The sequence below is a fragment of the Copadichromis virginalis genome, linkage group LG15, assembly GCF_057382275.1.
Source record: "Copadichromis virginalis isolate Kocher_CV1m ecotype Utaka linkage group LG15, C_Virginalis_male_GT1.1, whole genome shotgun sequence".
Classification (NCBI taxonomy): Eukaryota; Metazoa; Chordata; class Actinopteri; order Cichliformes; family Cichlidae; genus Copadichromis; species Copadichromis virginalis.
The window spans coordinates 8,752,515-8,776,172 of NC_140632.1; the positions used below are offsets into that span (position 1 = coordinate 8,752,515).

General features: G+C 40.0%; 1 protein-coding gene across 1 annotated transcript; it reads left to right on the forward strand.

The window, feature by feature from the left end:
- Positions 1–381: 381 nt before the first annotated feature.
- pinx1 (PIN2 (TERF1) interacting telomerase inhibitor 1) lies at positions 382–21,735 on the forward strand. The gene is made up of 7 exons (XM_085431709.1): positions 382–465; positions 1,050–1,159; positions 1,311–1,403; positions 1,616–1,697; positions 2,653–2,742; positions 7,851–7,933; positions 20,097–21,735. The coding sequence occupies exons 1-7, from the start codon at positions 447–449 to the stop codon at positions 20,754–20,756; spliced, it is 1,137 nt and encodes a 378-aa protein (XP_085287835.1). The 5' UTR covers positions 382–446; the 3' UTR covers positions 20,757–21,735.
- Positions 21,736–23,658: the final 1,923 nt, after the last annotated feature.

The window sequence follows — 23,658 nt, forward strand, 5'->3', positions numbered from 1 at the left end:
CTATGATGTCACTTACACCACCAACCCATTTTAGTTTTGTGTCTAACAATTATTGTCTATAGGTGGGCTCTACATGTATTTGTATATTTAGCATTATAGCAGTGTTAAATTCAGAAACCCAGAATAACTCTGATTGGCTGTTTAAACACGCGTGAGCTGCCACGTGCAGCAAACTGTCCTGACCAATGACTGACTGTTTGGCTGTAGCGCCCTCTGTCTGCGAAAAATATTCACCTGTAACGTTAACAAATAAAGTAAAGATAATATGACACGATAAAATAATATAAAAATTCATATAGTATAGTGTCATTCATAATGAATGAGGCACACAACATTTGCTTCCGTGAGGCGATATTCACCTCCGATACCGCCGTAGTCGTGTATTTTGCGCAGGCATATTTTGAGAACCCTATTGGACCTTCGTCAAGCTGTTAAAGGACCTCAGGATGTCCATGCTCGCTGACCGTATGTATACTTGTTTCACTTTTTTAAAATATATATTTATTTTTTCTGACGTCGCATGACGCTACGTTTAGGTGGTTATTTTCGCACCCCCGGTCTACAAAATATGTCACATAGTTTCCTCCTGAAAACGCTCATTAGTTTGTAGAATTGTGTATTAAAGTATTCCGGTAGTTAGCATTAGCATTTTTAACAGCTGTCTGTGGACACGTGTTTTTTCTTTTGACTGCTTCCTAACGACAGTAACTCACTCATTTGTAGTTAGGTTTTGCTCTGGGGATGCAGAAGTTTATTAAAACATGCACTCTGTTAACTCTTTAATCGTAAGTTGTGGCAGAAAGCTCGCTGGAAGCATGGTTGGAGTGTAAAACTTCAATTGTGATCTCTCATAACTGTCAGGTTAGCTCCTGTCATGAACACACGCATAATGCATCCCGTCTTTGTTTTTATCGTTGTTAATCATATGTGCGTTGGCTCCATAAACCCAGTGTCAGTCAGGCGTATAGACCATTTAAAGTAGGAGACGATGTGACTGACTTGTTCTGGTTTCCTGTTATGTAACACTGTTGCTGCTGTTGTATGTTCAGCTCGTAGGAAGCTTAAGTGGTCTGTCGACCCCAGGAACAGCGCCTGGAGTAATGATGACTCCAAATTTGGCCAGAAGATGCTTGAGCGAATGGGGTGGTCCAAGGGAAAGGTAAGTAATGAAAGCGGTTAATATTGGTTTTTTTGGGGGGTTTTTTCCTCAGAGACTGTACATTGGAAGAACTGGTGAGCATGTCTCATGTCTCTCCCCCCCCCCCCCTTTTTTTTTTTTTCTTCCCTTTCTTTTTCAAATCTGAATTAAGGGTCTGGGGAGGAGTGAGCAAGGCTCAACTGACCATATCAAAGTGAAAGTTAAAAATGACAGCTATGGGCTTGGAGCAAATGCCAGCTGTGAGGTAAGCAAACGTTTAAAGCCCAGTTTCACGTTTGAATCAAATGAAGGCTTTTAAAAAGTCACATCTGTGTTGACCCTAACTACGTCATTTTGTTTTGCATGGTGTAATTTGAGATTTTTCGACTTTTACAAATCCTCATTAATTATTTAAGTTGTCATTTTAACCTGTCGTTTTTTAGTCACATTGTGTTGCCGTGTATGATTTTTCCACAGGATAAGTGGATTGCTCACCAAGATGATTTTAATGAGCTGCTTGCTCAACTGAACAGCTGCCATGGTCAAAACAGCAGCAGTGGTATGTACACGAAGCCCGATAAACCTTTATCAACTTTATACAACTAAATTTCTGAGCTGTGGGACTAATAAAGGCGATCATATCTTAATAAGACAAACTAATGAAAACTAATGAAGGCTGCTTGTCTTGTGTCATAGCACAACATAGCAGCATGTCAAGTATACGATGATATCCTGGATGGCCAGGATATAGTGACTTCCTACATGTTCATAATTATATTTGGTTAGTTTTATAGTTCATTCTGCCATTGATCAACTATGTAGAGTACTATGCAAAAGTCTTGAGTCATATATTTTACTAGGAAAATGGGAAATAGATGCATTCATTTATTGAAATGTTCAAATATGCATGGAAATACAGTATAAAATTCAACAACAGAGTTTATAGAATTCTGACTTTTAAAGTCAATATTTAGTATGACCACCTTTATCGTTCAACTCGCTTGAGCCGTTTTCTTGTCATTTCTTTAAAATTCTCCAGAAATCCTTTAGAACTATTGGTCAAGAGCACTTGATTATAAGACGGTGTGGCTCCTTGGAAGCAAAATGTAAAGAAATTAGGAATGGTTCAAGAGTTCTGCACAGTACTGAATGTTATATTGTAAAGCATGTAGTGTTGGTGCATGCTGGTGTTAAAAGAAATGCAAAACAAACTCATATTCAATAGTAACATTTCCAAAACAAGTGAAAACTTTTATCTGTTATCAAGCAACACAAAACTGCAAAAAAAGAAAAAAAGTCTGTTTTGATCAATCAGCCCGTTGGACAGTAGAGGGTGCTACAGTGCAACATTTAGTTACTTAAAGGCAAGGCTATATTCACAGTAACCATTATCCTCAGTGCTGACAAAAACATGTTTACACTACCGGATGATGATACTAAATAACATTCTTCTAATTTTCTAACTCAATCTGGGTCATATTTCAACTTTTATCTTCAATTTTCTTCTTCTGTAGAAACTCCACCAAATGAGCAGAAAGGCTTCAGTTTGGAAGAAAAATCCAAGACATCCAAAAAGAGGGTCCACTACATGAAATTCACTAAAGGTGGGTTTATCATGAGGCGGCAATGGAGCGAGATGAACAGGAATAAATGTGCTAAGATATACGATGCTAAACACAGTTTTCTTGCTCTCTGCAGCAATTACCTGTCAAACTATATCCTATTTAAAAAACAATTAAAATGTCAGCCAGGAGGCCTGATTATATTCTTAACACAGCAGAAAGTTAGAAACGCATTGAGGATAATTAGTTCATTCTAACTGCAAGCAAAAATAATCCCCCCTGCTTTCTTATTTTGATGCCAATATACACCTGCATACCATCTACTCAGGGAGACGGACAGACAACCTCTTTGACCCTCGTTAAGCTTTGTGCTCGTCTCAGACCACAGGCTCTGATCAGAGCTCCGTCAGCCTGTCCTGGGTCAGCTGGCCTGGTGTGAGCACTAGGGGAGGTTATTTATAACTCTCCCCTCTCCTTTCATTGCTCTTTTACACGTCAGGAAGTTAAGATTTGCTGGTCAAGGCCAGAACACTGATAGGCGTAAGGAGGACTTTTGTGTTCTGGACCAAAATGGGTAACTGCTAGCCCATATTTTACTGCTGAGTCGCTGCATTTGGGCTTGCAGCATAGTTTCACGATCACACACCTACCTTCTTTAGTGAAATGATGAAACCGTGTGTTATTTTGTACTTGGATTATGTAGCTGATACAGATACTATTTTTGTTTTGTATGTTAGTGCACTCATTGATTGTAAACATGTCTAAATAATAATACAATAACAATAATTATTTGTCACTAGCTTAAAATCTACCTCATCAAGTCAGCATGCTCTGCAAAAACAAAATACCTCAACTTTTGCCTCACCTGGAAGAGCCTTCTACACTTTACGTCATTCAATAGCAGCTTCCTGCTTCCTGTTTGGGGCATCTGGCATCTCCATTTACTGGCCCCCCAAAAACAACAACCTCCCGTGACCTATTAGATGACCCATCCTGATAAAACACTGCCTCGGTCTCTCCCCCAGACCCTCTTGCCCTGTTTTTGTAGTCTTAATTTAGCAGGAGCCAAAAACGGACCCCTTTTTTTTTTTTTTTTTTTTTTTTTTTTGCGTGAGTGTTTCCTGACAGATGAGATTCACCTATACAAGAGACACGCAAAGCATAAAGTGTGGACTTGGCGGGATGATGATGATGATGCTGATGCTCAGTTTTTCTTGGTTCACTACAGATCAGAGTTAGATGCTGAGTGCTCGTACAGCCTTGTGTGAAGTTTAGTTTAGATTGAAACCTTTGTGACTCACCCAGAAGCACCTTTGGCTCATTCTGTTTCCGCCTGCTTCCTGATCGCTTTACATTGTTATATACAGCGCACTGCCTTTTTAACCACATCTGCTTTTGAAATGTGAAATATGGCCAACTAAGTTTCTTATATGTTATTAGGCCTCATGAGTGTACAAGATAAAATTTAGTCCAATCTGGTTCTGGACAGTTATTTTATAAAATACTGTGCTGAAGCTTAGATTTAATTTGAGTAGGTTTACATCAACATCTGTATGGGAGAGGATGACTGTTAACACATAATTGGAATCGCACTGAGATGTCAAACTCGTTTTACATCATGGGCCACATACAGTGAAGGTCCCCTCTCTGTAAGTGTAGAGAAATTTAACTACATGTGTAATAAAGGAGAAACCATCATTGAAGGAAAAAGACGAAAAATGCTGTCAGCACGAGTCTTTGTGCTTAAATTGTAAGAATTAAATGTGTAAAATACAGAAATCCACAACTCGGTTAGTTTGGTGTAGTTTGAATAGCCATGGGTGAGGTCCTCCACATTTTTTATTTTTTATTTTTTTTTAAACTGTCCAGTGGACCGGAGCCTTTGTTGAACCCTGGGCTTGTTTGACTGCTCTGGACATTTTTTTAAATCTCTGATTTATCGTAGTGTGTCTTGTGTGCAAGTTCCATTGGCATAAATGCATGCCCCGGCCGTCTCTATAGTGGTCTCTGTTGTTGAAAATTTAAGTTTAATTTTGTCTCATTAGTCTGAACTGTTTCACACCAGTTTCTTGTTAAATGTGTCTTCTACATGTTTCTAGTGAACCTGCTGAAATGCTACTCTTATTCCCACCAGATGTTTATAAAATTTCAGAGGAAACTAAAGAGAAAATTTGCAGTTCATTGCATTTGGCATGTTGAGAAGGAAACCGTTTAGGGGGATTGCAGGTGCAATTATTGTAGCTGGACTCTTGAAGGAGAGTGCAGCTCTGTTGACCGTAGACCTTCAACTGTCTTTGGGAATATAACACCGTTTTAACATGTTGCTATACAAAGAGGTGGCAACCGTTGTCACGCAACAATAAAGGAGGCTGGTATTTCATGTTTGACTGTACGCAACTTATAATTTAATTGGAAACTTGAGACTCCCAGTTCTCAGTGGTCTGATAGGCGTTTATGGTCAGTGCACTTTGAACTAGAGAACTGTCATTTTTGACCTTTTTAAATTGAGAACATATTTATTGTTCTCTCTAAGTGGCAGGTGACAGTATTTTATGTATTGGGCACTTCCTCTTGACAGATCATCATTTTGTTTTCAGTTTATGGCGCAGATTAAAACCAAAGAGTTACCTGGCAACATATAACCTGTCACGGCTGTTTGCAAGTTTCCACCGACCGCTCTCCTCTCTGTGAAGCTGTTGCCAAGTTGAGGCTTGGATTTAGAGTTGTTAAGCTTGTTACATGAGAGGTTGAAAAGATCAGGTAATAGCTCTGTCATTGACTGTCAGCCTTTTCGTGATAGTTTCTCTGGTTGAATATTCCAACCTCATTTGAGCCATTTTAAAGTACATTGTTTATTTAGTCCAGTAGTTTTTTGCATCTAAAACACTTCACCACCGCGCAGCTTCAGTTGAATTAATTTTATTCTAAGATTGGACTACTTTTAGCTCTGTTTAGAGCAGTTATGCTTGTGAATTGTTTAAGTCAGGGGTGTCAAACATAAAGCCCAGGAGCCAGAATTGGCCTGGCAAAGCCTAGATTCCAGACCATTGGACAGCTTTGGAAAATATGAAAGAGGGCATAAATTTTGGACTTTTATCTGTATTTTCATAAGTTTGTCTTGCCTACAAAGACCTCCCTCATGGGCATTCAAACGACACCAAAGTAATTAAGTAACAGATAAACAATTAAATAGCCAAAAAAAATGGATCTTTTCTGTTATTTTCTGGCCCTCAGTGTAAAATACGTTTGACATCATTGGTTTAAACCATTTATCTGCAACTTTTGGCCCACCATTTCAAAACACTGGTGCACTCCATTTAACAGCTATTGATTCCATTTAGTCACTAATTGATTATGCCTTTGAAAAAACTCCTAGATAAAGATTCAGTTACTTATAACTATTATAACAGCTTATCTCCTCTTTCCAACAAACGGATCTAATAGTTTATCCGTACTCTTATCTAATGCTTGTTAGCCATAATTAAACATTTTTCCATTATGATCATTATTTCAATCATCTATGTTTTCTTTTTGGCTCTCAGTTTGTACTGCTTAACTTTTTTTGTACTCACATTTTGATTCAAAAGCAAGTTTAAGTTAAAATTCTTCCCGGGTCTTCCCCTCTCACTTCTGCCGAATTGCCCCATTCTTGAGAATTGGCTTGGTTTGGTCTATAACCAGACACTGAGCTCAGTGCATTCCTGCAGTACTGCTGTAAAAAGATTGTGGCCACAGCATCATCAGTACCTCTCCCTTTTAGTGCAGGTCTCCTCCCGACTCTCCCTTTCTTTTTTTCCTTTTTTTTTTTTTTTTTTTTTTTTTTTATATTGATATCCTGTTCATGCTGGTTCTCTCTCTGCCAGCGCTGAGGATTGATGGCCTTTGTTTGTGGGGAAAGGCACCAAAATCTCCACTGCTTAGGTCCAGGGCCCACAGCATAAACCAGTAACCCAGTTTTAATTGCTACCTCCATCTATCACCTGTCAGGGCAGCAAGGGTGGTTGATGCGGAATTTAACTACAGCTCTCCATCGGCTACTCTGTGTTGGCTTCGTTCCAGCTTTTGGGCTTTTAATTAAACATGTTTTTGCATCACGGCCAAAGTGAATTGATGGAGCCTAACAGACCGTGTGAATTGCATGTATATATGCTGAGGACCTCCCGTTCTAATTTCACTGACAGTGTTTTCTGTTCACTGGCGCTTCTGTAAGTCTCTACTGATAATTGTCGTTTCATCTGTGACCTTGGAAACCGCAAACCTTTTCCACTGCATGTGGGCAGTACCCACGCTTCATCCCATTTAAGTGTATTCATCCAACTTTAAACGCATAGTGGGAAAAACTAGGATTTTTCTTTTTTTAATCAGAACGTTGTTATTTGCACTTTCACCTGAAAGCCTGACAATTTTGACAGGCACTTCCTCATCCAAACAGTAGAAAGGTCAAATTGGATATAATTTTTGTCTGACCGGAGTTCACTAGATGACAACCACCACAGCAAACACCCCCCCACCCCACCCACCCCCACCGTCCTTTCCATTTATTTTACTTTTCATCGGACTTTCTTGGTTTTGCTGCTTAGACCTTGTATGTGCAGGGACTTTCAAAGCCAAGGGCAGGGGAGATAGAGGTTTAAAAGCAATAAATAACCAAATGTTATCAGAGCCCCGCTGAAGGAAGAGGATGCAGCTGCATGAACAGGACCCAGGCTTGAGACAAGCCACTGTGTGCTTCAGGAGTCTTTGAGGACCCGCTTGAAAAGGGGAATCCGGAGGCGTGGCGTAGCAGACCTTTTCGTCCAGTTTATTTTTCTTTACCGTTTTATCCCTGCAAAAAGAATACAGCCCCCCACCACCCCTACCCTGTTTCTTTTATTTACTCAGTGACCACCTTCTGCTCACCCCCAACACACAAACACACATAAGGTACTCAGCTGCAATATTTAAAGGTTTGCCTGGAAAAAAGAGAAACAATAAACAATGTTCTTTAAGAAAAAAAAAAGCGTGCATGTTGTTGAAAATGGGACTGTGAATCAATTTTTATCACCTTTTAATTCATAAGGTGGTCTTTTTATTCCGAGTCGCAGCACAAAAGTTTTCCAGCCTGGTGTTAATGATTTGTACATATTCTTTTCTGCTTATTACTCTTTCAGGAAAGGATCTATCCAGTCGTAGTGAAACAGATCTTAACTGTATCTTTGGGAAGAGGGCTAAATCAGCAAAAGTCCAAGATCAGGTAAGAGATTACACCTATTTACATCATTCAGAATTAGAAAAAAAGTTGTTTTGAGACTTCAATATTATAATTTATAAAAACATTAGTTTTTATTTTTATTAATCAAATCCACTTAGTTTAACAAGTTAAAAACAAACTGTCCTGTGGCTTCGCACAAAAGCTTTGTAGATAGTAATTCTAATCCAGTGGGTGCGTTCCTAAAATATTAGTGCAAGGGCACAGGACTCTGATCTTCCTTAACCCCGTCAAAGTCAAGCGTGCAGTCCAGCAGGAGATGCTGCACCACTGGCCCAGCTGGCTTGCACTTATCTGTGTCTCCTTGGTAATTCCAAATGATTATTGGTTGCTGATGCTTCCTTCCATCGGTAACTCTGGTATCATCTGGTCCTTCTGCTTCTGCGGGGTACGGCTCCTTGAGCAGCCCGTGGCCCTAGATTAGCCGTGTCACAGCATGCAGCTTTAACACCTCTAACAGGCCACCGATGGCAGCAAGAGCGCCTAAATCCAGTTAAGGGATTTGCACTCTTACCCCCTACTCCTCTCCCTCGCACTCCTGCTTTGCTGTACTTCTGTCTCGAAGCGTCACATCAGCTAGTTAAGAGTGCCAGCGGGCATTATTAAAGGAACATCAAAATTGCAGTGAGGTGTGCAGAAATCTGAAATGATGACGCTTGCAAAAAAAGTTTCTTTTTTGCTCTTGGCATTGGTGGGCCCATCACTTCAAACGTCACTTTGCCATTTGGCGTTATGGTAGGTCTCATGCTTTTGGAACATGGCTTACAGGCTCCTGCGGGTCAGAGTTGTATTTCGAATCCAGTAAGAACCTTTAGCTTACATATCAAAAGCAAAATGTTATTTATGAAATTTGCCTGCATCATCTTTCTATTGATTTTTAAATAAGTTGTCAAGCTGTTTTAATCAGAAAATCAGCTCAAGTGTTTATCTGTGGAGTTATATGAAGCCGTACTTATTCAAACTCACATCAAAGATGTCATTTATTGAAATGAAAGACAGATGAGTGAATTATATAGTTAAAAATACATGTACATAAAAGATGCTATTAAAAATGATCTAAGCTGATTAATAGAACAGATTTACATGCACAGAAGAACTGGAAATTATTAAGCACCCACATAACTTGTACTTTTTATTATTTTATTATGAAAAAAATAACACATTTAAAAATGTGCAATAAAAACTTTTTTTTGTTGTTCTTAGAACTTTTACTGGCCCAGTAGAGGGCCAGAAGAACAATAACATATCTAGCTTTTGGACTCCAAGGCCCAGAAAAAGCCTCTTGCTGGCTTCTTGTGTTTATCTCGAGCATTTGGCTTGAAGAAATTGGCATCTTAAATATCCATAAATTGTACAAAATCCACCCTGCCCTATTCCCCCAGCAGGTGCTGAGCCATAGCATCACAATGGCAGCTGCTCCCCAACTGATTAACACTGGAAATGCAAGCAATACACACCATATTTTTTCCCTCTCTAAACATTTGGTTATGGGTTGTTATTTTACAGCCAGGAGGGACACCATTGACCATATCGAAAACACTCAACACAATTACAATGCTTTCCCATGAGGCCTTGTGTTGAAACCCAGCAACATCTGAGGTTGCTGGAAAAGAGGCAAAGAGGGTGATGGACCAATCGAGCTCTAGGCATTTTGCCGAATCTCCTGCGAGAGTGAAGGCGATGCTGCCAGTGACCCTCAGCTCACACTGATCTGTGCTTACATTTAACTGCTGTTGCTGCAAAAGTATAATATATGCTTGCAGTAATCTCAATGCCCCATGGAGTTGTAACCCTTAGTAGCGACGAGCTTTGGCTTGATGGTGTAGTTGATTTGTAGTGGCTTGCAGAAGCCACTGCCACCGGTCGCATTATATCACATATCTGCATCGTGACAAGGTGAGGCCAAGAGACTTTGACCAAATCTGGATCGGCTTCTCCAGACCTGCCCTCCTTCCCCCTCATGAATCTTCCAGCACAATCACACCCACTGCTGTCTCTCCGGCCTCCTTTCCACCAGTTCCTCACTGCTGGTGTTTTCCTTCCTTTGCAGTGATGTGCTTCCTGCTCACCTCTTATCGCGGCTCACAACCCTCCCTGAAGTGCAGACAAGCGCATGCGCACACGCACAAACACGCAGACACACACACACACACACAGTGTGTACACATTCAGCTGTCCCAGATGCCTCTATTCATCAAAGATGAGAATGTATTGGAAACAGTATATGAGAATATTTTAATTGGTTATTTACAGGGAGCAGTAGCTCTATTCCTTTAGTGTTAATATTAAATGTAAATATCTTGTTCAGAGGGTAGAGCTCTGTTTAAGGTAAAAATTTATCTTCCAGGTTAAGAATGTATTTATTTTAAAGCTGTACATAATGAAAAATCTGCATCATTTTTTTTTTTCTTTTGCAATTTTTTTTACTGTTATTTTTGATATTTAAAAAAAAATGAGAAATGCACATGAAAGCTTAAAGGAAACTCATACTGACCCTGTTTCCTGGCATAGTTCAGCAGATATTTGATCAGACCGTGATTAAACAAGCATTTTTGTGTCAACTTTAATTAACTGACAAGTGATTATCTGTGATTAAGTATGCTGACAGATGGGATATCATAGTGAAATGCACATTCCTCCCTCCTTTCTTACAGTGTATGATAGAGCAGGGATTAGAAGCACTGTTTGATTTTTTTTTTTTCTTTTAATTGCATGTACAAACATGTAGTTGAGCATGATTGTAACCTAATTTTATTCGTGCAAGAGTATTTCCTAAGATCGTGTTCTTAGAGAATCTCCCATGTCATCCATAACCAGTTTTTATGTAGCCACATGAAAATATGTGCTTAAAAAAACAAAACAACCTTATTTACTCTGCCTTACTGTGAGGGTTGCGGCGTAGCACCTGTCTATCTACTTACCTCTCGGTTATCCATCACCCATCCCACGCTAGCAACCCGCCTCCATCTCCTGCCTCCTCCTTGTGCCCCTCGGTACAATTACTCACCGCATGACAAATGACAGGCGCTCTCTGCCGAGATATCAAAAAAGCCCCGGCCACTTTTAAATGAAGGCACTTTGGCAGCGCCCTGCTCCCCGTTCTTATCGGCAGGCAAGCAGTGCCCCTGGCCGTCTTGCGTCCCGCTCTCCTTCCTCCCCCCTCCTTCTCCACCACCCCTGCTCTCTGTGCCCTCCTCTGGGGGTTTAGTTAGGGGAGCCACATGGAGGGCCAGCCCAGCTTGATTTATCTCCCTTGCCCCTCTGCCCAGCCACTCAGGCAGGCCGAAAGAGCCAACGAGGCTCCAACGGGCCTCAACTCGAAACCCCGGCATTAGCTGAAATAAACCATTCTGCCGCCCAGTGAAAAATGTCCTCTGATTGGCTAATTAATCAGTCAAAGGGGAGCGACGCGGCTTGTGACTTGAGGGACCCAAGCGGGCGACCGCAGAGGGCCTGCTGATAAATAGACTCCCCGCCGATTCATACATCAACAAAAGTTAGTCATTTTTTAAAGCCGCCAGCTCAGTTGAAAGGTGGAAACAAGCCATAGTTTTATTTTTCCACCTACATTTCCTTCTTCCTTTCTCTTTTTAAGGGAGTGGGTGGTGGCGGTAGTAGTAGTAGTAATAACAATAATAATAATAGTTATGATTTGATGCATTTTTAAAACCACTACTAGTTTAAAATTAAAGGGAATGAGATTTATTATCATTATTATTTTTTTAGTATTTTAATCTTTCATATACTAAAGTTAAGACGCGCAGCATGATGGAAAAGTTTGGTGCTTGAGTTTTCAATTTACCAGTTTTGAAAACTAAAAGCTTGGCTGGTAGTCATAAGAAAAAAGAAACATCTAAAGATTACGGTTTTATATTAACCGTTATGACCACTACAGACATGACAGTTGTTCCAACATCAATCCATTCATTAGTTCTGTACTCCCTAAAAGTGTCAGGGAAGAAAAATGGTGGCGAATAATTTAGTGCGATCCTTGTTTTGACGTCTGACTCTCCAGTCAGACAGTAGGCATGGTGCGCCCTGTTCTTGGGTCAGCGCGACCCCTGCGGCCTCTCCCACTCCCACTCGTGCTCCGGCACAAAGGGCCGAGGATCGAGCGTCATCGGGCGGCACCTGTTGCAAGTGTTTCCTGCCCACGCGTTGTCCACATGAAGGATCGCGCTTCAGCAGGGGCTCCCCCGATACTGCCGTGTTAAGGAATATGGGGCAGGGGTGACACGGGTGGCTCTTGAGCATTTGGAAGATGCGATGCCGAAGTGCCAGGGGGGTCGGACGAAACTTTGCTGATGGCGCAGAAGCAGGATTTCTTTTCAGGACCTTTTTTTATTTTATTTTAAAATATAAATCTATTATGCTTTACAGCTTGGTACTGAGGCCAGTGGAGAGTAAAGTGAGTTAAAAATGACCAGGAAATGTGGATGCTTGGTCATAGAAAAAGCCAGAGTACCAGCTGTACTTACGGCATGTAAGCAAACTGAGAAGTTATCTTTCATATCATGTAATTTAAAGAGACTATGTATAGGCCATTGTATTGTAAAAATGACATTGTAAATAGAAATACAACCCCAAAAGTCAAGTTTTTTTCATTAATATGCAGAACTCAAATGTTGAAAGGGGATGCCGGTGTAAACGTGCATTGTCGCAGTGTGTTTGCCGCAGTTTTAAACAGGGCGGTGCATTCGCGCAGGCTGCAGGGCTCATTGTGAAGCTGGAGAGCTCTAATACATTCTCAGATAACATCTAATTGCTTCGAGCAAAGCATTGCCTTTCTTGAGCATTTTTGTTGACAGGCCCTTTTACACGACCGCCGAAAATATCAAGGCCCGCCAAATCCCCCCCCCCCCCCCCCCCCCCCCCAAACTCCCTAAAAGACACACACACATCGCATTTGCCACTTTACCTCCCTGGCAGTTGTGTGGATTGCTCTCATGCCAGCTCGCTGACACTTGCAGATTAGCGTGGGACACAAAAAAAAAAGGAAAAGAAAAGAGGGTGTCTGTCTCTTAGTTACAGCCCAAGCTAGAATACATGAGAGCAGGGTAATTACCGCCTGGTAAAGCTAACCGCCCAAAGATTTCCAGCTCTCTCGGCTGTTTACAGCCGCAGACTACCGTTTAATCACTGACTCTTTAATCTAATAAATCACAGCTGGGAAAAATAATCACGGTCTGTTCTCTCCCCCGGCTTGGGATTGGGATGGGGGCGGGAGTACCCCAATGTTCGTGATGGGGGCATTGTCAGCAAGCGTTTGCAATGTTAAACAAGCACAGGGCAGTCATGCTGCATGCATAATGTTGTCTTCATTTGTTACTTATGATAAACGTTCTCGCACCAGGCACAAAGTGTAATTTTTCAAACCCATTTTAATGCGTTTTGCCTCAACTGCACACTGAGGCTATGCGTTAAGCAAAGTATTGCTTTGTGGAAGCTTCATACCGTGTGTGGCATTTGATGTGTGTACACTTCATCATTTTATTTACTTTCTTTTTTTGTTGTTTTAAAATTTACTTTGTGTAGGCCACATTTATACAGAACAAGGATTCATGAAAGAATGACACTGAAGGCAGCATCAGTACTTAAAGTGGCCAACTGAAACATTTACCTATTTCCCAGGAAATAAAGTATCAATCTATTTTTTTCCCCTTTTCCCGTGTCCGCCCACATCAGGCTCATGAAGGATGGGGCTGCTGGACTTGCGTGTTCATCAGGGAGAGACAGCTGGCTAATCAGGGCCTGATCCATAGACCTTGAGTATCACCAAATTTATTATTGTGGCAGAACAATGAGGGCACACTCGTGCAATTACAGACCCGACCAATATTGGCTAGAAATTTATTGAAGAAAAAAAAAAGCAAGTAATGCAAACAGGCAGTTTTTTTTTTTTATTATTTATTTATTTTTTAGGAAAATAAATGAGCAACTGGAGCATTGTCAAATCCTAATTAACATGAGTTGGAAGGCGTGTTGTGTCTGCAAAACTATTCACATTCACCCGGTTTTTAATGACTTTTAGAAATCAAATACAGGTAAACTTTGTAACTTCCCCCAGGTTTAACGTGCATGTTGGTATATGCATTTTCTAAACTTTTTTTTTTATTTTTATTTTTTAAAGAAACTGTGGTTCTGTTATTACTAGGGCTGGGCCATATTATACCGTTCACGGTAATACCGGTATAATGTTAGGCAACGATAGGAAAATGAAATATCGCGATAGAATATGAGTAAAACGCGCATGCGCAGTGCCTTTGTTTTCATACGCACATGGCCGATTGTTGAGTGAAACAGATGAACCAGAATTGGTTTGTAAAAATGGTGCAACTTCAGTGATGTGGAACTGGTTTGGTGTTTGTCCGTCAGATACACAACAAAGCACATTTTTTTGCAGAACATGCAAGCGGCCGTCGTTATTGTCGTATTTGTCGGACTAAGATGCTCTTAAATCTGGGAGTAATCTGGGTCCTAAACTCAGTACACTTCAGGTCAAACAAACACTGCAGCATCACTGAGAGTTAACTGTCTAAATTCTTTCATCTTTAATAAAACGATCAGCATTGCTGCTTTACCAGGTGTAACAATTCAGTTTAACTTCCAGGCATCCATGAAAACAAAATTTATTACATTTAACGGAGTTAGAAGTTAGCAGGAAGCTAGCGGAAGTTAGCTCGCTAGTTTCGCTAGTTACCTAAGCATGATATAGCATGTTCTGACGGAGAGATTTCTGAAAAAATTCAAACGTACAGCTCTGCTATCACTTCCAACATAAATGAAGGCAGGAAACTAAACAGCAGTGACGTTTGTAGGGTTACTGAAGTTGGGCTAGCTGGTATATAATGATGTGCTACGTGATCGCTAGCGAGACAGCTATGTTAGCATAACATAAACAGTGAAGCTGGAGGATGAACACTAAGGTTCCTCATGGTTAGAGACAAATGCAATCGCATGGCAGGATGCTGTAAACGGACCAAACGTCAGTCAGGAGAACAACTGAGATAATCCATCCACAATACAAGGCTAGTCATTAATATACTGCAACAACATGGGAATAATCAGAATCAGAATCAGAATACTTTATTGATCCCTGGGGGAAATTATTTTTTGTTACAGTGCTCCATTTTAAACCAACATTAAGACAAGACAGAATAGAGCAGCTGCCAGAGAATTCAACATCAATGAATCAATGGTACAGAAGTGGAGGAAGCAAGAAGAATGAGTTTAATAAAGTTTGATTTATCTGACTGCTTTGTTTAGCTCAATGTGCCTTATGGTCCAAAAAATACGTACTGCACACTGCAGTTTAATGTTGCAAAGCACCTCTTTTTAACTTCAGTGGATATTATACATGGTTATGCTCAGGATATGTCAGCCCATTTCTACTGGAAATGCCTTTTGGTTAAACTTTCAGCAAGGAATTTGCATTTGCACTGTTACATTTTTATAAAGCTTTATTGTACATAAAAACCAGCTTCTTGTTTAAGTGAAAATTAATGGAAGGTTGTCTTTTTGCGCTAGTAATGTTGTGGAGTATTTTGTCTCGCATCAATTATATCGTCAGTTATATCGTTATCGCAAATTTTCAAATGTATATCGTGATAAATATTTTTGGCCATATCGCCCTGCTCTAGTTATTACATATATTTACTAGACCTGTGTTTGAATTTGAGTAGATGGATTTGCAGTATTTCTCTTTTTTTCCACAAAAATGCACCGCGTTCGTGTGTACACATTACATGGCAAGTTTAGATCCAGAAAATTCTGAATTTCATGTTGATTTTTTTTGCAACACACTCTCTGTGTAATGACCTTTACTCTACTCCTGACTGCTAGCACCCTCAAGTCCTATAGTTACTGAGATCCTTTGATCTGGTTGACTGCCTGTAAAATCTGGCTCATTTTAAAGTTTGATCAGATTTTTACACCTGAACATTTTCCCTACATTCAACAAGGTGACTATTACAACCAATCGATCACTTACTACCTAACATATCTTGCACTTGGCAAAAATCCTTAATTTAAGATGTTACTTGAGCTGTTGTCCTGGAACTTTTGGTTTCTCTTTAGAAGTAGGCAGACATAAAGTAACCCAGCTTGCTCTGCAAAGCCGTTAGAGCAAATTAGTAATAAATGAACTGAACATCGTTCTGTTTCTTTTTGCTACATTTTGCTGGGGAGAAAAGTTTTGCATGCACTCTGGTGAACCCTTTCCATCATCTCTCTGCTGGCTTGATTGACTCTCCCACTGAATGTGTTGGCCTCGGTATCCTGGCACCTCTGCCACATGTCTTACCATCGGCTTTCCAGTGACTACATTACCAAGAAGAGATAGAACTGGAGTGTCTTGAAGGAGACGGCCTGTTGAATGTCTTCCCACCCTCTCCTTTTCTCTGGGACCCTCTGTGGACCCTCCCTGTGTTCCCTGCCCAGCCCCCGCCAGAGGAGAGAGCGGAGCAGGAAGGGCCCGATAGCCAGCCAGGCCGCTCCTCTGCTGAAGGAGCCTTATCTCAGAACTGCACACAGTGCATTGAGTGCATCCTTTTCCTGGGGTTCTGCATCTGGGAGAAGAGGAGGAGAAGGAGTAGACATGGCTTGATATAGGTGTGTTCTACAGCACAGGCTTATTTATTTGTTTATTTATTTAAGTCATTCTTCTAGTCCCAGCAATTATAAATTTGTACATTTGGTACATCCTTATGCAAAGGATAGCTTAGTATGTATATGCTAAGTAAAAAACATTATTCGTGTTTATTGGTGAATCTAAACTAACCACTGTCAAAAGGAAAAATATCAAAAAGAAATGACATTCTCTTTTGGATGATTTTAATAAATCATTTTATGCATACACATTTATAACTTGTAGCCTTAGTGAAAAAGTTATATGCTCTCAATTTTCACTATTGCAGGTGTTGTGGCCAGTAAAATTAAATCAAATTGTTAAGTTACATGATGCGTCCTATTTTCCTCCCTTCTATACCAGTGGAATAATTGGCCGTAAGTATTCAGTGTATTCTCATTTAAAAATAAACATTTTAGGTTTTTTTTTTTTTTTAATGACAGTATTTTAAAATGTAGAGACAGATAAAATGATATAAAAAGGAGAATCATGGAGTAGCTCACAATGCTATGACAATACATTTCATGTGACAAAAACTCCCACAATACAGTGATTATGTGATACTTGGTACCGTATAATACAGCTTTTATATCTGTGTAAATGAAGGAAAAGATGCCTTTAAAAGATTAAGTTTTTGTTTTTTTAAAAATTGTCTATATTGTGCTTTTTTTATGTTCTTTTTCGCAAGGCTTTCTTTTCAAGTTCCGTCATCGTCGCTGGAATTTTGTCAACTTCTGCCACTAAATATGGGAAGCTTTACCATAATAACTCACGAAGCAGCCACCATTCTTGCTGCTAGTATACCATTAATCTTATTGCAACAACAAGGTTTACAGTGTACTGTGAAATCCTAATTTTTTTAATTTTCATTTTTTTTAAAAAAGAAGAAGCAGCTTTTTTGTAGTTTTGGGTCTGTACCATATGCCGTAAAGCAGAAGAAATTACTAACGAATAGAAGACACACCTGGATATGGGGAAACAAGATCCCAAACATTACTGCAGAGTAGTTTCTTAGTAACATGTTGCCCTCAACACTCCACGCCAAGAAAAATCTCCAGGGCTGCTAGTAATGCTGACTGGAGCTGTAGGTTTATCCCCATACTGTATGTGTGTCCAGCCTGTGCTCAGCACAGCACTTCTGCTCCTGTCAGATGAGCGTCTAATGGAGATCCCCAGGCAGTGAGGATGAACCACATACCAAGCTCAAGCCACCTTTCCCTGATGATGAAGATGTTCTTCGCTCAGTCACTCTCCCCTCATTCTTCCCAGCTCTTTCACCCTCCCTCTCCCTCCTGAGAGTAATTTCACAGGCAGTTCTAAAGTGGCCCCCAGCCATCTTCCCAAATCCCAGTTACATGTTGTTTGGCGATGTCAGCTCAAAGCTCCATCTCCACTCTCCCAAGCAGAGAGGATGCCATTGTGCAGTAACGGGGAGTATAGATTTTCTCAGGGAAGTTGAAAAGTTTTGTATAATGGCACCTCACCTGAAGGGCCTCATTCCCCTTGTTAGAAGTTCTTTGTAGTCAGGGTGGAAAACTTTGTCCATTTGAACACCTGCGTTGTCATTTAGCCTCAGTCACGTTTTTTCATATCATCTGATTTTGTTGTTTTGTAGATGCGATTGTGTTATGTAACACTCTGATATCCTCACAGCAAAACATTCTCGTTCTGATAAAAATCTTGTTCATAAGTTGCAGCCTTTCTTGCTCTTCAGACATTTTTTACCACATGAATCGGTGTATCAGACCACAAAGACAATAGCGTTTCCCTTGATGAAACTATATTGACTATGAAAAGCCTTTTAGTTGGCTAAGACTAATTGCTTTTAGGGGCTCACTGAAGTCCTTGGTGACTGGTTTAAAGAAAGGGGGGAAAAAAAACACTTTTACATGCAGTAACATACAGCACATCATCCCTACACAAGACCAAAGCCACATCTAGTAACTTCACTCTACATTAAAGGCCTTTTTAAGTCCCAGAACATACATGCATTGTTTTACCCGAACATTAGTTAGCATATCTGCCTGAATCACTGCCGAGGGTCAGAGTAGTGTAATCATAATGTAAAAGCTTAAAGGCCAAAACCACGAGGTGACTCGACACAACAGTGTTTTCAATTTATCTCTAATCTGTAGGGTTTGAAAAATGCCATCTAATAATTCACCATCTCCGAGGTAATATGGAAAGGCTATATTGTTTGGTGTGATCCTCAAGAGGAGCTTCTGTATTCTTCTGAACAAATCATTATGCATTGAGTAGGCCATTAGGAAAATGAAGACAAATGGCTCACAGGGGTGAGGTGACAAATTGTTCATGCTGTGGAGTTAAAATCTGGAGTGTAGTTGTTCCTCACAGTTGTAAAGTTGTCCTCTTTTAATGTGGAGCCTAAAGGTCGGCAGAATGAGTCTTAACTGTCCTACTTTTTAACCTTTCCGATCAACGTGGGGACGATGACTGATGCGAGCACCTCTCACTTAATTTCAGAATTAAACTAATGATGCATCTTAGTGGCAGGCACATACAGGTGCACTACATCGCCAATGAGTCGGCTGAAGTTGTTTGAATCTTTTTGAAATACCACTGTGACATTTAGTAAACGCAAAAATCTACATTCACTTAGTCTTCTTATCGACAGTTTTTCCAACACCACAATACAGCGATTTAAAAAAATATTTATCATATGCTGGCATTGTTGGCTTAATTGGGTATAAGGTCTAGAATTTTTAAAGTCTTTACTTGTAAAACAAAGGTTAATAATAATAACGCAAAGCATGAGTTATTCTGTGCATTAATAAGTGTGCAACACGCATGATGCTGACAAAGAGCTTTGTACACACTTGTGCAACACACAAACATTTTGTTAGCGTGGAAGTGTTACATTGTGAGTGAAAAGACAAAGTTTGTCAAAGTAGACCACTGGAGACCACCAGGAAAACATTTGTAACAATAAACCTAAACAGACACTTAAATCACCCTCAGCCAGCCGATCAGTGACATTTTAAAGAAACGAACAAAGAGAAAGTGGCTAAAGCTACGCAGAGCCAGCCACGAGCTCGCAGCCTCAGTATGAGCAAAGGATCAATGTTAGGAGGGAAATTATGCAACAATTACAAAATAGAAGATGATTTTTGGACTGTTGAATTTAGAAACATACTAGAAAATAATGGAAGTACCTGAAATTCTTTATTGTGAGCCATCAATGATGGGTGACTGTTTAAGAAGCTAACTGTGACAAACACCCACAGCTGGATTGATGGATTTATGAAGATTATTAATGACTGGGTGATAAATGTGGTTCAGTGCTTATTTTAAGGCTTTAACAACTATTGTTAAATTAGCATCCTGTTGTGTGCTCTTTCTTTTCACTCACTGAAGTCTGCCGTGGTAATTTTTACATGTTGATTGACGACCACTTAAGCCCCCCCTCGCTCTACCATTGGTTGTTGTCTTTATCTGTGTAGATTCTCAAAGTGATGCATCAAAGCCTGACTCTGCCTTCTTACTCGTGTCTTTGTGGTTTAGGAGAGCAACAGCAGTGACTCGCAGGGTGAGGCGGAGGATGGCGTGAATCCTGATCCTTCTGACCAGGACCCAGAAGCCATCACTAAGACTGTCACGAGTACTCTCACTATGCAGGAGTACTTTGCACAGCGTATGGCTCAGCTGAAAAAGGCTCGTGGGGCCCAGAATGCAGATACTCCTGAGACATCAAATGCATCTGAGGAAGTCGGTCTCAACCACAACAGCAATGATGATACAGAAGAGCCCAAAAAGAAGAAGAAGAAGAAGAAGAAGAAAAAGGCTGCAGAAGAGCAGTGTAGCACACCCGCTGCAGTAGTGGACAAAGAGGATCAAGAGAAAGAACGTTCAAAGAAAAAGAGAAAAATGGCAGAAAGTGAAGAAGTAGTAAATGAAAACTGTAGCTCCACCTGTAGCACTGAGTGTGAAGAATTACAAACCAAGAAGAAAAAGCTTAAAAAACACAGTGAGCAAAGTGAGCTACTAAATGGACACGAGCCCGCAGAGGATGAAACGCTAGATTTAAATACAGTGCAGAAAAAGAAGAAGAAGCGCAGAGATGAGGTGGACAGTGTAGCAACAGAAGACGGGAAGGAAGAGCTGGTGGAAAAGAAATCCAAAAAGAAAAAGAAAAGGAAGCATCAAGAGCAGGGTTTACATTAGGGCAGGGTGACTCAGTACTGCACTATTCTCCTGACTCCTAAGGGGGTACTTGTATTATGAAATTAAATGCCTTGTATATACACACCATAATAATCTGTTAAAGCATCCATTGATGCTGGTTTTTTCTTATTATTATTCTTTAGATAGTGACTGTAGAAAAAACTGATAGGGAGTGTTTGTCACTGGAAAAAACCTTGAAGCAGCCTATAAAAAGCCTCAACCTTGCACTGGTGGCCTCTGGAACACACTGCTGTAGGAGGAGATGGTATGGACATCTTGCTGACAGTGAGATGAGAATAAAAACACCACTATCATGGCTCAACAGGAAATACAAACTAGGAAAAAGGTCTGGAGCTTCCCATAAAACCCCCAACATGTTTTACCACCAGTGTTCAAGTCAGAAGGGTACACCTGGACTAGCCATTTTCCTGTTTCCAATCTTTAGCAAAGTTAGCCTCATATTTACTGCTCAGATATTAAAGTGGGATAGACATACAGCTATGTTTAAAAATGTATTTAATATAGAGAGAAGTTGACATGACTGTCGTCTAATCCCTTTTTAAAATAAAAATAATATTTAGATGATACACGTGCTTCATTCTATGAATTCTCTTGCCCAATGAATTAAAATGAGTAGAATCGCCCACATTTCCTATGATAAAAATGCATTTTTTGGAAAATATAATTTTGTATATTACCATCTTATATGTAAATGCATTACTATTTGCCCATTTTCACAGTGGTTTATTTTTTTCCCACCACTTTTGATGCCCCTTTATTTTATTAAAGTGACTCAGACAGCTTCTGTCAGCTTTACAAAATGAAACGGAAACATGTTTTCTCTTTGATGTCACATGGCTGATGTACTTTGATAATGCTTTGGCAGATATATGAAAGAATTCTTGACTATTGAGTTCTACAGAAGTTTTTTTTTTTTTTTTTTTTTTTAAATAAATCCAAATGTCCATCACCCTTTGAATGTGTCCCTTTTTTTTTCTCCATAGGTCAAGAGAAATGTTGTGCAAAAGTATTGAGACACCTCTGATTTCTTTGTTTTGCTTCCAATGAGTTAAACTCTTTTCTTCTTACTTTTTTAAGTGCTCTTGAGCAATAGTCCTCCAGGCAAAGCTTTTCTTTGGCTGCTCTTCCACTTGGTTTCAGTCCAATACTTGTACCTGACCATTTTCAGAGGATTGTATTTATTAGTGTATGTATAATGTGTATGTAAATTCACCCCCTCCCCTGGCCATTTATTAACCACTTATTACTGACCTATGAATCACTCAGCCATAAAAAAAAAACTTGCATGGTGAACCAGAGCTTCTACACATAAGATATAACTTGATAAAGAACCAATTTTGAATTGGATGATTACCGGCAGCTTGTGGTAAGAACATACTTTGTTCCCATTTCTTTAGTGGAATCTAATGAAAAATGACACTGTTTGACAAGCATAAAGTAATAGTTTTGTACCAACAAGGTGATTCCCTGAAAACCTGACATATCTGAGCATGGTGTGCAGTCTGTCCTTCAACATGTGAGAAAACTGGACAAGAAGTCTTTAAAAAAGAAAAGAAAAGAAGGAACAACAGATAAACAGTAAAGACCTGAAAGATGCATCTGGCCCTTCATTTGATCCACACTGAAGTTGAAATGGTTTTACTGGAAGCGGCTGAAGTAAACCCAAGAACTGGACTGAAGATCAACTGCAACTTAGGGAATGATGAATCCAAATTAGAAAATTTTGGTCATCAAAATCAACTAATCTATGGAGGAGGTCAGGAGAGAGTGAGTGTAAAACCTATTAGAGCAGGCTTGGCCGGCTCCAGGCTTCGAGGGCTGGTGTCCTGCAGGTTTTAGAGCTCACCCTAGTTCTGCACACCTGAATCAAATGATTAGTTAATTACCAGGCTTCTGGAGAACTTCAAGAAATGTTGAGGAGGTAATTTAGCCATTTAAATCAGCTGTAATGGATCAAGGACATGTCTCAAACCTGCAGGACACTGGCCCTTGAGGCCTGGTTTGGACACCACTGTATTAGAGGCAACAGCTTCATTTTTTCAGCACGACAATGATCGCAAACCCACTGCCAATGCAGTAAAAGCATAACTGGATAGAAAACACACAGTGGAACTCTATCATTCATGGATTGGCCTCCCCAGGGCTCAACATCATTGAAGCAATGTGGGATTAAAACGCCAGATGGGTCAAGATTTTTGCACGGCACACTGTAAGAGCACTTAAAAAAAAACATTAAGAAAGAGATGAGGTAAAAAATCTGCTTGGTTGTAGAGATTTCAAAAAGTAAAAAGAAATTCACACACGTATATTCAAACACAGGTGGTTTCTGGAAGATTCACCTTTTCCACTTCAAATGTGACGCACAATGTTATGAAATCTTCCGAATATGACAGCTTAACAACTAGTCTGTCTTGTTCAGCAGTCGTCTGGTATGAGTCAAAGGAGGAAAAGGGAAACTAAGACGTCCAGTCTTGCACATGAAAACACTGTAGTATTCCTCGTCTCTATTTTAGGTTTTACGGAAACTTCTGAAAGTGAAGATGGTGATTGGTCATCCTGTGACGAAAAGACGTCCCGGGTATCTTTTCCTCTGCAATCAATAGCTGTGGATTATGCAATTCAGTTAGTTACCACACACAGAAACCACAATGAGTTTGTGGATAGATACAAAATAAAACTATCAAAGAGTAAATGGTTTTAGAAACGTAGATTTTTATTCCTCCTAAATTTCAGCAAGGGCACGGAGGTGTTCATTAAAAACAAACTATTTAACATTAACAGAATATGCCATGCAATTGTCCACTTACCTCCGTTTCCTCACTTATTTTGAAAGTAAAAGGATGATCTTGGGACGTGTAGCAGTAGGCCATGCATGACAGGT